Source organism: Gossypium hirsutum, chromosome A13 (assembly GCF_007990345.1).
Source record: "Gossypium hirsutum isolate 1008001.06 chromosome A13, Gossypium_hirsutum_v2.1, whole genome shotgun sequence".
Lineage (NCBI taxonomy): Eukaryota > Viridiplantae > Streptophyta > Magnoliopsida > Malvales > Malvaceae > Gossypium > Gossypium hirsutum.
The window spans coordinates 4,225,642-4,237,855 of NC_053436.1; the positions used below are offsets into that span (position 1 = coordinate 4,225,642).

Genomic DNA, 12,214 nt, shown 5'->3' on the forward strand with positions numbered 1-12,214 from the left:
AAATAAAAATCTAAATTTTATTTATAAAAATAAAATTTCATATATATTTAAATAACAGTAAAAAATTCATACGACGTATTATCTTAAATTTGAATTTGATAATGTGTAACAAAAGAAATTATGCTAACATGTATGAGTAAATATATATTATATAGATATCATATTTATAACATATTCATAAAAAAATTATGTAATAAATATATTAAATATTTTAAATTTTAATTAATAAATATATTATATTTAATTAATCTATAGTAATTATAAACCCTTTATTTGATATCACGAGTTACTAAAATATTATCTTAATAAAAAAATTAAAAATACCACTAAAAATAATAGAAATCACAATTATAAATTGGAAACATACATAAAAATTATTTAACTAAGTAATCACACAAAAGTTTATTTTTATAACTTTATATTATTTTTAAAATATAATAAAAAGAACAACTCAAATAAAAATTATTTACTTCTCTACTTTCTTTCATGTTCATTTTTAGCTACATTTTTATTACCTTATTATCAATCATTATCATTTTTAAAAAATAATTATAAATTAAAATTTGAATATTATTTTTACGTTGCACCCAACTTTTAATTTAATTTAATTTAATTTGCCAAAAAAAAAAGACATAATAAGTCAATCAATACCAAAGCAAATTTCTTGCCGAAACCTAAAACGCACCGTGTCCTTAGGAAACAGCTAAATTCTATGCTGCTATTGCTATTAACTCCACCCGTTTCTAGTTTTACCCACTTTATCCGACACCTGTCCTCTTAACATTCCATCTCTTACAAATTAAAAATCAATTTACCAAACTGTAAAACCCCAAAAGTCTAATTGTGAAATCCCTCCTTATACTTTAACAAAATTTAAACTTAGTCCTTTTATTTTAATTTATTAAATTTTAGTCTCGATACTTTGTGAAAACAAATAAATCAGTCCAATTATTAGTAAGCACATGGACTTGAATCATTAATTAATATTATTTTTTTGTATATAAATTAATCAAATTTCAAAATTTTAAGCATATAAATGGTTGAAATATTGAATTTTAGATTAGTGATTTAAAATAAAAGTTTAATTATTTTCTAATTGGACAAAATTTTAACAAATTAATATAAAGGGTTAAATTTTTAATTTCATAAAATAAAGTGATAAAATTCAAAATTAGACAAACCCAAAAATATTCGCCCACACACTCCCTGCCTTTCGGCGATTAAAGATAAATAAAAAGAAAAGAAAAAGTAGTTATAAAATCATTTCAAAGCGCTAGATCTGCTCTACAGACAAACTTGAGAAATCTTTGAGAAAATCTGAAATCTATTCCAGCATTTTCTTATAGCGATTAGTTTGAGAATGGAGGCGAAGCTGATAGAGAGGCTGGAAGCCGCGGTGGCTCGGCTGGAGTCTCTATCGGCCGGTGGAATCTCGGATAGGGGATTACCGGACGGTGTTGATGAGGTGTCTTCGGATCCTTCGGTTTTGGCGTTTGACGATCTGATGGATCAATATGCGGCTAGGGTTTCGGCTGCTGCCGAGAAGATTGGAGGTCAAGTGCTGGATGTGACTAAGCTAGTTCTCGAGGCATTCTCTGTTCAAAAGAAACTTCTTATCGAGATCAAGCAGACTCAGGTCGCTGTTTATTTTTTTCCCATTTTATTTAATTAAAATTTGAAGTGTCTATTTTGTTTGGATGAGCTTTTTATTAATTGCGCTTTTATAATTATTTTATTTTGTGATGGATTATGTGAAATTTAGTTAAATTACATTTATGTATAATGCATTCGTATCTTGAATCTGGTTTTGGCGTTGATTTTGCAGAAAAGGATTTGGTTTTAGGTACAGTGAGAACTGTAGGTGCAATCAGAGAGTGTCCCATTCCTGTTTGAAATTCGACTATGATTCTTTCACGACCTTAAGAAAGTATGAAAACGATCGAGAATTGATATTACTAGCCAACTTTTTAAACAAACAATATTAGCACGAGGAGCATTTAAGCAGTAGAGTTTATAGGAAGCTGTCTGAAGGTTTTATCGTAGAGCAAAATTAACATTTTGTGGCTTGCGTGTAATGTTACGGTTTTCTAAATACTGATTCTAGGGCAGTAATATTGATTGTCTGGCCGCTATCTGCTTTTTGTCCTTATACTATGCAAGTATCCTATTCCGTGGTTCTATTGTTTTCATGAAAATTTTTAATGTTTTTCCACTCTGTTGGTACAGAAACCTGATATGGCGGGCTTGGTCGAATTTCTCAAACCACTGAATGAAGTGATCTTGAAGGTTAATGCTATGACGGAAGGGAGGCGATCTGATTTCTTCAACCACTTGAAGAGTGCTGGAGACAGTCTTTCAGCTTTAGCATGGATTGCTTACACAGGCAAAGATTGTGGTATGTGAATGTATGTTGTAGCCTCACATAGCTGTACCTGCACAATGAAGTGGCTCGCGCGTGGGGTGTAGTATAACTCTTAACTTATGTTGAAAAAAATTAGGAGTCTGATTTACACTATTTGTTTAAAGTGTGGATTTACATTCCTGCCTTTGTCTTGAATTAGGCTCATACTTTCAACTAATAATGCTTTGGGAAAAAGTGTGTGACCCCAACCTGTGCTTGTCATGCTCAAGCATTTAGCCCTTTTCAGTTTTATACGGCAATAGCATATGATCTACTGCCACTTGTTTTGATTCTTGGTAATGCTTTTCTTACTCAAGGTATGAGCATGCCTATCGCACATGTGGAAGAAAGTTGGCAGATGGCTGAATTTTATAACAACAAGGTACCTTTTTATTTGTAGGAAGCCACAACTCAAACTGGAAACTTCCATATGGTAATTGTCTTAGCATTTCCATATCTTGATATAATGTAAATATCAGGTTCTTGTAGAGTACAGAAACAAAGATCAGATCCATGTTGAATGGGCCAAAGCTTTGAAGGAACTGTATTTACCGGGTCTGAGGGATTATGTCAAAAGCCATTATCCTCTTGGCCCGGTATGGAGTGCTTCCGGTAAAAAGGCATCTAGTGCTCCGCCAAAAGCTCCTCCACCAGGGGCCCCTGCACCTCCTCCCCCTCCACCTGCTTCTCTTTTCAGCTCAGAACCTTCTCAGCCTTCTTCATCAAATCCAAAACAAGGGATGTCAGCTGTTTTCCAAGAAATTAGTAGTGGGAATGTCTCTGCAGGTAATCCTCTTTCCCTCCCTCTCTTCTGCTTTTCTGTCAATATTGAGCAACTATGATCTCATTCTCTTTATGTCTAGGCCTGAAGAAGGTTACTGCTGATATGAAGACAAAGAACCGTACAGATAGAACAGGTGTTGTTAGTGCCAGTGGAAAGGAAACACGTTCAAGCTCCCCTTCTTTCTCAAAAGCCGGACCACCCAAACTAGAGCTGCAAATGGGTCGCAAGTAAGTGTGCATGATTCTTTTGCTTGTTTAACTTTATTTAGGTGGTTGGTAGTGGTATTTGAATTTTTTTTTGAAGTGTCTCTTCCTTGTGATACTGGCAGGTGGGCTGTTGAGAACCAAATTGGAAGAAAGAACTTAGTTATTGATGACTGTGATGCCAAACAGTCTGTGTATATTTATGGATGCAAAGATTCTGTTTTGCAGATTCAGGGTAAATTCATTATATCATATGCATAATTGTTTATTTTGACACCATGAATTTTTTTGTTATTTGAAAGAGATAACTACTGAAAAGTTATGAGCAACTTAATGTTTCTGTGATATTGAGCAGGGAAAGTCAACAATATAACCATTGACAAATGCACTAAGATGGGAGTGGTATTTAAGGTTAGTAGGGCGAAGACCAACTTTTAACATTTATATTTTTGCTAAGCACATTCACCTCATATACTCATTTATGCCTTTGACTTAAATGGCAGGATGTTGTGGCTGCTTGTGAGGTAGTAAACTGCAATGGTGTTGAGGTGCAATGTCAGGTATCTTTCCTCTTCTTCTTACTGACTTCCTCCTTCTGGCATAGTTACCTTCAAAGCAAATACTGGCCATGGTATTATGTTTCATAGCACATGGCCTTTCTTTCCATGCTCTTTGACAGATATTGTTACTACTTATCAGTGATTGATAGTTGTATTACTTATGATCATCTACTTTGTGGCTTTTGTAGGGTTCTGCTCCAACAATTTCAGTGGACAACACATCTGGCTGTCAGTTGTACTTAAGCAAAGACTCTTTAGGGACATCTATAACATCAGCAAAGTCAAGTGAGATCAATGTGTTGGTGCCTACCGGACCTGATGGTGACTGGGTAAGTTGACTACTTTTTCCCCGCGTGTCTAAATCTTTCAACCTTAAAAGCTTCTTGATTAGCTAAATTCTCCTTCCTCCTGTTTGGAATTCATTTATTTTACTTGCAGAATAGTTACATTTTTTTTCATTTAGCTGCCTTGCCCATATCTTATAGAAAGTAATATATGTGTTAAAACTGCAATATTCACGTGGCAGTTAAAGTTTTTTCTGGACATAAGTTAAAAGACTTATTAATAGCATAACTATGAAATAGGAATGGAAACCGGTAATTACATTTTAATTATAAAGTTGAAGTCTTGATAACAATAGGTTGGCTGGCATTGTACATCAGAAAGAATATAATCTGCTTTTCTTGTTTGGTCTTATTTCGAGATTTGGTCCTTTTCTTTTTCGGTTTGGATGGTTACTTGCCTTAAATAGCAACATTGTTCTGATCACGCACCCTAGAAAATGTAAGAAGTAAAAAGAATATGCTTTGTACTGTGGTTCTCGTATCCAAGGTATCTGCAGTTAAAATCTTTTACCTGACCTTTGTCTCCGATAATGGGGGATGTATTAATGTCATTATCTTCCCTCTTCGTGCTAGCTACCACAGGAAGAAATCTAGAAACACGAATACAAATACAATGTGATATCTTCCTAAAATGTTGCGAATTAATGTATTAGTAATTTATGGGTTGTTCTATTCCATTATTTTATGTGTCAGAGGTAAGTTAAACCTATCATACCTATGTTACTCGCACTTGGTGTGTGGGTACGAGTGTCGAATATGGATATACTTAGATTTTTGTAAGTTCTTTCATGTAGTTAAAGAGGATCCTTAGAGCTTGTATCCTCAATCCTCATATCTTGTGTCAGTCCGAGCAACATAGAGGTAAACCCTAGTTAATCATGTTTCAGAATGACATGGAGGATGATACAGTTGGTTTATTTTTGTTTACAATAGATGGTTTACGTTGTTTTGTGTTGTAGGGGGAGCATTCATTGCCGCAACAGTATATCCATGTATTTAAGGATGGTCAATTTGAAACTACCCCAGTGTCGCACTCAGGAGCATAAATGAGGCCTATTTGAATTGAAAACTTAGCTTTCCTTTGGGGGAAAAACAATTATATTCTTTCATTTTCTTGGATACATACCTATGGGTGAATTTTACTTCTTCCGTACGGCTGTTTATTTATTTTAACACACATATCATTTGGTCATCATCTGTATTATTTCACAACTACAGTTTGAATCTCTTCCGTAACCTGTTTTTTGGCTGGTGTGTTTTGTTTTATTGGCGATGATGAGTTGGGAATTTTTGCAAATATTACTGTCAAGTTTCTAATGTTCTACTCTCCTTTGGATTTTTATTAAGTAAATTAATGTGTATTTTTTCAAGCAAAATTAATGTGTGTTTATGTTATTTGGATTTTTTTTAATGAATTCTCTTTTTGAACGATTGAATTTGGCCTGAGATTTTCACATTGAGGTGTCGCCTGGTGAGGAATTATCGTCGTTTATTGGTACCGTGAAACGGGTAATAATAAATTTAAATATTTTTTTTATTTTTTAAATAGGGAAATGGGTTATTTGGGTGGATAGGGCTGTGTTTGGAAAAGGTTTTGATTATCTCTATGATATTTTTTAGTAACCTCTATGCATTTCATTCCAGCTATACAGTTTTAGTTCTATGAAGCTGTCATTTTCATGGTCCCTATATGCACGACCTAGACTTGATCACGTCAACGCAAAATTTTAGTAGGATGCACGTGATTTAGAAAACTAGCTTAAAATTTTGTTTATGTTCAAGTTCAGTTAAGTTTGTTTCAGTCAAGATAAATATTGTCCACTAAGTTGAAAATATATTAAAAAGTATTTATCTTTAATTAACACTAAGATAATTATAAAATAGGAGTTAATTATACAATATCTAAATAATAATAACAAAATAAAAGTAATATAATAGTAAAATGTAGTAAGACAACATCAAAACAATAGTGAAAAGAATTAGACAAAATTAGATCGGATTAGGCTCGAGCCGAAAAAGATTAACTAGTCTCAATCCGTTTAGAAAATGAATTTTATTTTTTTTTGTCTGAGTTTACTTTTTGAAAAAATTCTTCTTACTTTTTAGTTAAATCTTTAAATCTAGATGAGTAATTTGATGCATAATTAAATTTAGCGCAGTTATATTTGTGAAGATTAGATTTGTTGATAGCGAAATTGACCACTTCTATGCTTAAAAATTTCTTTTCCACATGTAATAATTATAGGTAGACTATAAAAAAAAAACACCACTCTTATTGTAGGTCACAATAATTGCAGCCAACATGGTGGGGATACCTGATAAAGAAAAAAAAGGCAGATTATGAAAGCTGAAACTGCCATTTTGAAAATATATAGTTAAACAATGGGCGTGGGACATATTATACGTACCTTTTCAGTCTGTCTTTATTTTAATATAATTAATTTTCAAGTTATTTGGATGTTAGATAATTATATTAAATCTTAATTAAATTTGAAGTTGAATAAAATTAATTTTTTAAATAGAAAATAATTTTTTTTATATTGCTTTTTTTTATCAATAAAATTCAAATTCAAGACTATATTTAAAAGAAATCACACTCTTTACTGTTGAACCTAATAAAGGTTGGTTTTTTAAAATAAAAGTTTTAATAGTACAAACCTTCTCATGTTTTACCTCTAATGAAAGAAGCATTAATAAAAAGCAAATTACTTACTTAAATAATGTATTTATAATTATTTATAAAAAATAATAGTTTTTAATGGCAATATAAAATGATCGCAAAGCAATAATAAATAAAAATGAAACACTAAGATTTTACGTGGAAATCTTTTTAGAAAAATTTTATGGGTAGAGAAAAAGAAAATTCACTAATGTTGGAAATCGGATGATACAAGAGGAGTTTCGACTACATCTATTTAAAGGCTAAAAAATTTTAATTTTAATCAATATGAAATAGAAGAAGTATATTTTTATACGGATTCTACTTCAGCCCTCGGCCTTAAGCCATACATAGATTCCTTAATTTTGTCACTATATTTTATTTTAATAGAGATTCCAATCACACAACTCTAACAATATAAATTAAACAATATTTTAATAAATTTAACACCTAATTATCATTATTCATAGCAATTTTTGGAATCCCAAGGTAATCTTTTGGTGGCAGTTTGGGGTTTCCAAATAGCATGATAAAATCTTACAACTTTAAGTGTATTTAATCATAACGAGCGAGATCTTGCAATTCTAGGTGCATCTAATTATAACGAGTTTTAGATAAAATTATTGTTTTTATGACCCTATCGTTGTTTTAAGTTATTCTACAATTTAAGTGGATCCTATATGATCAAATGTTTTGTTCTCAACTTGAGAATGATGACGAAAGAAGGTCTTTAGAGGATTATGCATTAACTATCACTAATTTTGTTCCTTCATATATAGATATATTAGCTCTTTTGAAACTTTCAACTAATTTTGTACTATCAAATATTACATTAATATTGGTTTATTTCAGTGTCAATTAAGATAAATACTTTCCACTTGTAAGGATAATATTTATTGTTATATTATCAACGAGACATATAAGAGGTGCTAAAAAAAATATTTGAACATACAAGAGTTACGTGGCCAATGATTTTTCATATCACATTATTAAAATAAATTATCTCTATCAAAACTCAACCAAAAAAGATTTTATTCATTATAAAGCACAAAAAAATCACTTACTAATTTCAATATATACCAAAGCTAATTATAATTCAAATATCAAATAAATTTAATCTCTCATGAAAAACACTGGATTAAGCAAAGAGAATATCCTATAAAAATTAGTAGTGGGTATACTACAATTAAAAAAAATGGTTGAAATTTAAAACCTCTTTATCAAATCTAAACTTTACTTATGTTTGTATAACGATAAATCAAAGATCGAGAATAAGAACCAACATACATTTTAAGATTAGATCTTTCAACATCCTTAACACCGTAGAAGTAAAACAAATTAATTGTGACATAAAAAATAATAATCTCAATATGAAACACTAAATAAAAACATCCTTTAAATCTTTGCACAATTTTTTCCTTTGACAGTTTTGGTCAATATATTAGTTAATTATCGATCAGTTAAACCGATTAAATCGATAATCAATTAATATATTAGTCAAATAAAGAGATTAAACTGGTCTAAAAAAACATTTCAAAATCTATAAAAAGAATAAACAAATTTTTTTAATAATTTTTAATTTTTAAAATTTTTACATTTAGTTATTAAACTGACAATTTGATGAATTGAACCCCCGGTCTTAACTGGGGGAAGTAGCAAAAGGGGAATGAATCACGTGGAAGTTAGAAGCAGAATGGGGCCGGCGGCGTCAGTTAAACTCAAACTAAACCACAAACTTCTCATTCTCAAATCTCACTCCCATATATATACACTTATAAATCCTTGCTGTTTTTGGGGTTTATGCTCATTTTGATTTAAGAATCCATCGATAGAGACGTATAGAGTTGATAGAGAAGCCTTAATTTCATAACCACCCACACTGCAAACAACAGTCAAAGCTGATTATAAAATGCTTCTTTTCTTTTGAGTGAAAACAAAAAAGGTAACAAAAATGCCCGTTGCGGAGCTGAAAGAGAGGCACGCCGCGGCGATTGAGGCAGTGAACGATCTTAGAGAGCGATTGAAGCAGAGACGCCAGCAGTTGCTCGACACTGACGGTCACAAATTACATTCTTTTTCTTTGTTTTATTACTGTTTTATTTTATTTGGAAATTTGAGAATGTGGCTCTGAGATCTGTTTGGGATTTTGGGTAGTGGCCGGATATGCAAGATCGCAAGGGAGGAGTCAAGTTACTTTTGGCCCAACCGATCTGGTTTGCTGTAGGACCTTGCAAGGTCATACCGGCAAGGTACATATTTAAAAAAAAAAAACTTGAATTGCTTTCGAAATTGTGTTTTTGTTCTTCTTCTCCGTTTGCTAAATATTTCTTTCTTGCAAATTTATTTAATACATAACTTGGAGACGAACGGATTTCAATTTTTAAGTTGCTTCTTGCTATGTAGCTAACTGATTTGTAGGTAGAAAAATGGTGGTTTGGGAAGTGGGATCCTCTAATGCAAAATTCCCTTTTCCATTATTATTTGCTGAAATGGGAAGAAAACAACTTCTAGGTTAAAGCAAATCAGCATTTTGATCATTTGGACAAATATAACCCCGTTGGTTTTACAGAATGATGCACAAAATCAACTTAAAACTTGAGTAAATTGTATCACTTGTCTATTGACTATATATGATGTGCTATATTTGACTTTGATTTTCCAAGAAAAATGCAGGTATACTCATTAGATTGGACACCAGAACGAGATCGAATTGTCAGTGCCTCTCAGGATGGACGCTTAATCGTGTGGAATGCTCAAACGAGCCAGAAAACTCATGCCATAAAGCTGCCTTGTGCATGGGTTATGACGTGTGCTTTTTCCCCAACGGGTCAATCTGTTGCCTGCGGTGGTCTTGATAGTATGTGTTCTATTTTCAACTTGAATTCAGCAACAGACAGGGATGGAAACCTTCCCGTATCAGTAACCCTTAATGGGCACAAGGGCTATGTTTCCTGTTGTCAGTACGTCCCCGATGAAGACATTCACATTATTACGAGTTCCGGTGATCAGACATGTGTGCTATGGGATATTACAACAGGTCTCAGAACTACTGTTTTCGGGGGAGAGTTCCAATCTGGGCATACTGCTGATGTACTGAGGTATTTTAGTTGTTCCTTTTTTTGGTAAACTTATATATTGTATTAGCCTTTTTTTTTTAATAATAACTGCGTCCAATGACAATTCTTTCTCTGGTATCTTTACAATATCATGCAAAATGTTCATCTAGAAGTTTGAGAAAATATACTGGCCTTTGTGAATCGATCGTAAGGAAAGTAACAAGTTAGTGATTCACAATGGGGTGCTTTGGTATTGTCATGAACTGGCGTGGCGATGAATTTGCATTGGAAAAGTTTCCAATAACTGCTGGGTTGTAACCTTGAGGAAGCCTGAACCTCAGTTTTGTATATGATATTTATCTCTGATTAAATTGTTCTGCTTTTATTAGACATATGATGGACCCTATGTCTATGATCAATGAAGTTCATGTTCACAAGAAGTGTAATGCTATAGAAACTTCTTATGAAAGATAATGAAATTTTTATTTAACAATGTTACCTTTTTTCATTCTTTCAGTGTCTCAATAAATGGAGCAAACTCAAGAGTGTTTGTTTCTGGTTCGTGTGATGGAACTGCCCGACTATGGGATACTCGTGTTGCAAGCCGAGCAATGCGTACGTTTCAGGGTCATGAGGGTGATGTTAACACCGTGAAGTTCTTTCCAGATGGCAATAGGTTTGGAACTGGATCAGATGACGGAACTTGCAGGTTGTTTGATATCAGAAATGGCCACCAGTTGCAAGTATACTATCAGCAACATAGCGATAAGGAGGTTCCACTTGTGACCTCGATTGCATTCTCCATATCCGGAAGACTCCTTTTTGCTGGATACTCAAATGGAGATTGCTATGTATGGGACACATTATTGGCAAGGGTGCGCAACTAAATTATCAACCTTCCCCTCCTTTTGTCCCCTTTTCTTCTCCTTTCCATCCCTGGGTTAAATTATACCAGCATAGGCTGATAACAGTTTCCCTTTCTTGACTTTAATTACTTCTTAAATACTTTTAGGGTTTAGGGTTATAGACATAGTGCGTGGAAATGCGTCACATGAAGTGTTAAACATGAAAGTAATGAATTTTAGACGTTAACTTATTGAGCTTAGGGTTTAGGGTTTTCTTTCTTAAATGCTTTTAATGAGATTCCCTCCTTCGTTTCTACTCAAGTATGGTATGTGTGGAAATGCGTCACATGAAGCATGAAACGTAGTGAGTTATAGACGCTAATTTATGAAGGCCTTCATTGCCCGAGTCTTGTCATTTTTGTCTTAGCATTAACTTTTTGAGCTCAGGAGCCCTGCACCTGCAATCATTTTATGTTCTCCCATTCTGTTGACTGGTTTCATTAAGCATGAGCTGTAACGAATTAAAGCTGATTGTACTTTGGCATATGGTAGGCAGTGGTTCTAATTACCTACGTGTTTTGCAGGTTGTGTTGAACTTAGGATCCGTCCAGAATTCACATGAGAACCGGATTAGTTGTTTGGGTTTGTCAGCCGATGGTAGCTCCTTATGTACAGGAAGTTGGGATACAAACCTCAAGGTTAGTCTAATGTTTTCATTTTATCAAAATTCAAAATGCATTTGCAACTAATAGAAATGAATAGTAATAACCCTGCCTATTTGTTTTCCCTCTGTTCTTGTATGTGTTTTTCTTTAGGGAAATTTAGAAATTCTGCTGAATGTGATAAATGATATATCTTTGTTGGCATGGCAGATTTGGGCATTTGGGGGGCACAGGAAGGTTATTTGATTCGAGTACTTTGACAGGAATCCATTTCGATGTTCCCATTCTTCATCTTAGGCTGTCCTTCCTGCATTAATCCTACCTGGAAGATTCATTCGTATTTCGATCATGTCTGCTGTTTGGGGAAACCCTAATCTTGTAATGTTGCTTGTAACTTTAAGGTGGAAAGCCGATTAGATCAGTGGGTAAAAAGAAAGATTAAAAAAAAAATGTAGCATTCAATATCAGAACTTAGCGTCTGCTGGAGAAGTTTCTTCTGAATTTTGCCCGACTGTTAAAAAGGAAGGTTCCACAGTAGTTAGTAACTGTAAGCTATGATTGCTGCCAACTTAATTGTCACTTTGGTTTCCCTTTCACAAGTTCTAAGCTGTCATATTGTTATAAAACCACAAAGCCCCTGAAGTAAATTTTTTACTTCGGTATCCCTTACTGGGAAATATGGGGTTTAAATCCTGTTATT

General features: G+C 33.2%; 2 protein-coding genes across 2 annotated transcripts; both read left to right on the forward strand.

Annotated features, from left to right (window-relative positions):
• The first annotated feature begins 1,290 nt into the window (after window positions 1–1,290).
• Window positions 1,291–5,586, forward strand: LOC107894227 (cyclase-associated protein 1-like). Its single transcript, NM_001326826.1, has 10 exons — window positions 1,291–1,636; window positions 2,227–2,395; window positions 2,719–2,783; window positions 2,881–3,187; window positions 3,265–3,412; window positions 3,514–3,623; window positions 3,744–3,799; window positions 3,892–3,948; window positions 4,137–4,277; window positions 5,252–5,586. Exons 1-10 carry the CDS (start codon window positions 1,361–1,363, stop codon window positions 5,336–5,338), a joined length of 1,416 nt encoding a protein of 471 aa, NP_001313755.1. The 5' UTR covers window positions 1,291–1,360; the 3' UTR covers window positions 5,339–5,586.
• A 3,005-nt stretch (window positions 5,587–8,591) lies between these two features.
• LOC107894229 (guanine nucleotide-binding protein subunit beta-2) lies at window positions 8,592–12,113 on the forward strand. Its single transcript, XM_016819484.2, has 6 exons — window positions 8,592–9,008; window positions 9,106–9,200; window positions 9,625–10,049; window positions 10,525–10,882; window positions 11,437–11,550; window positions 11,725–12,113. The coding sequence occupies exons 1-6, from the start codon at window positions 8,903–8,905 to the stop codon at window positions 11,758–11,760; spliced, it is 1,134 nt and encodes a 377-aa protein (XP_016674973.1). The 5' UTR covers window positions 8,592–8,902; the 3' UTR covers window positions 11,761–12,113.
• Window positions 12,114–12,214: the final 101 nt, after the last annotated feature.

What these genes read in the sequence shown, in the direction of transcription:
- LOC107894229 (XM_016819484.2), top strand. Translation starts at nt 8,903, where the DNA reads ATGCCCGTTGCGGAGCTGAAAGAGAGGCACGCCGCGGCGATTGAGGCA. An exon ending in CATACTGCTGATGTACTGAG is followed by an intron (nt 10,050 to 10,524) that starts GTATTTTAGTTG and finishes TCATTCTTTCAG; the next exon opens with TGTCTCAATAAATGGAGCAA. An exon ending in GGGACACATTATTGGCAAGG is followed by an intron (nt 10,883 to 11,436) that starts GTGCGCAACTAA and finishes CGTGTTTTGCAG; the next exon opens with GTTGTGTTGAACTTAGGATC.
- LOC107894227 (NM_001326826.1), top strand. Translation starts at nt 1,361, where the DNA reads ATGGAGGCGAAGCTGATAGAGAGGCTGGAAGCCGCGGTGGCTCGGCTG. An exon ending in TCGAGATCAAGCAGACTCAG is followed by an intron (nt 1,637 to 2,226) that starts GTCGCTGTTTAT and finishes CTGTTGGTACAG; the next exon opens with AAACCTGATATGGCGGGCTT. An exon ending in GAGCTGCAAATGGGTCGCAA is followed by an intron (nt 3,413 to 3,513) that starts GTAAGTGTGCAT and finishes TGATACTGGCAG; the next exon opens with GTGGGCTGTTGAGAACCAAA.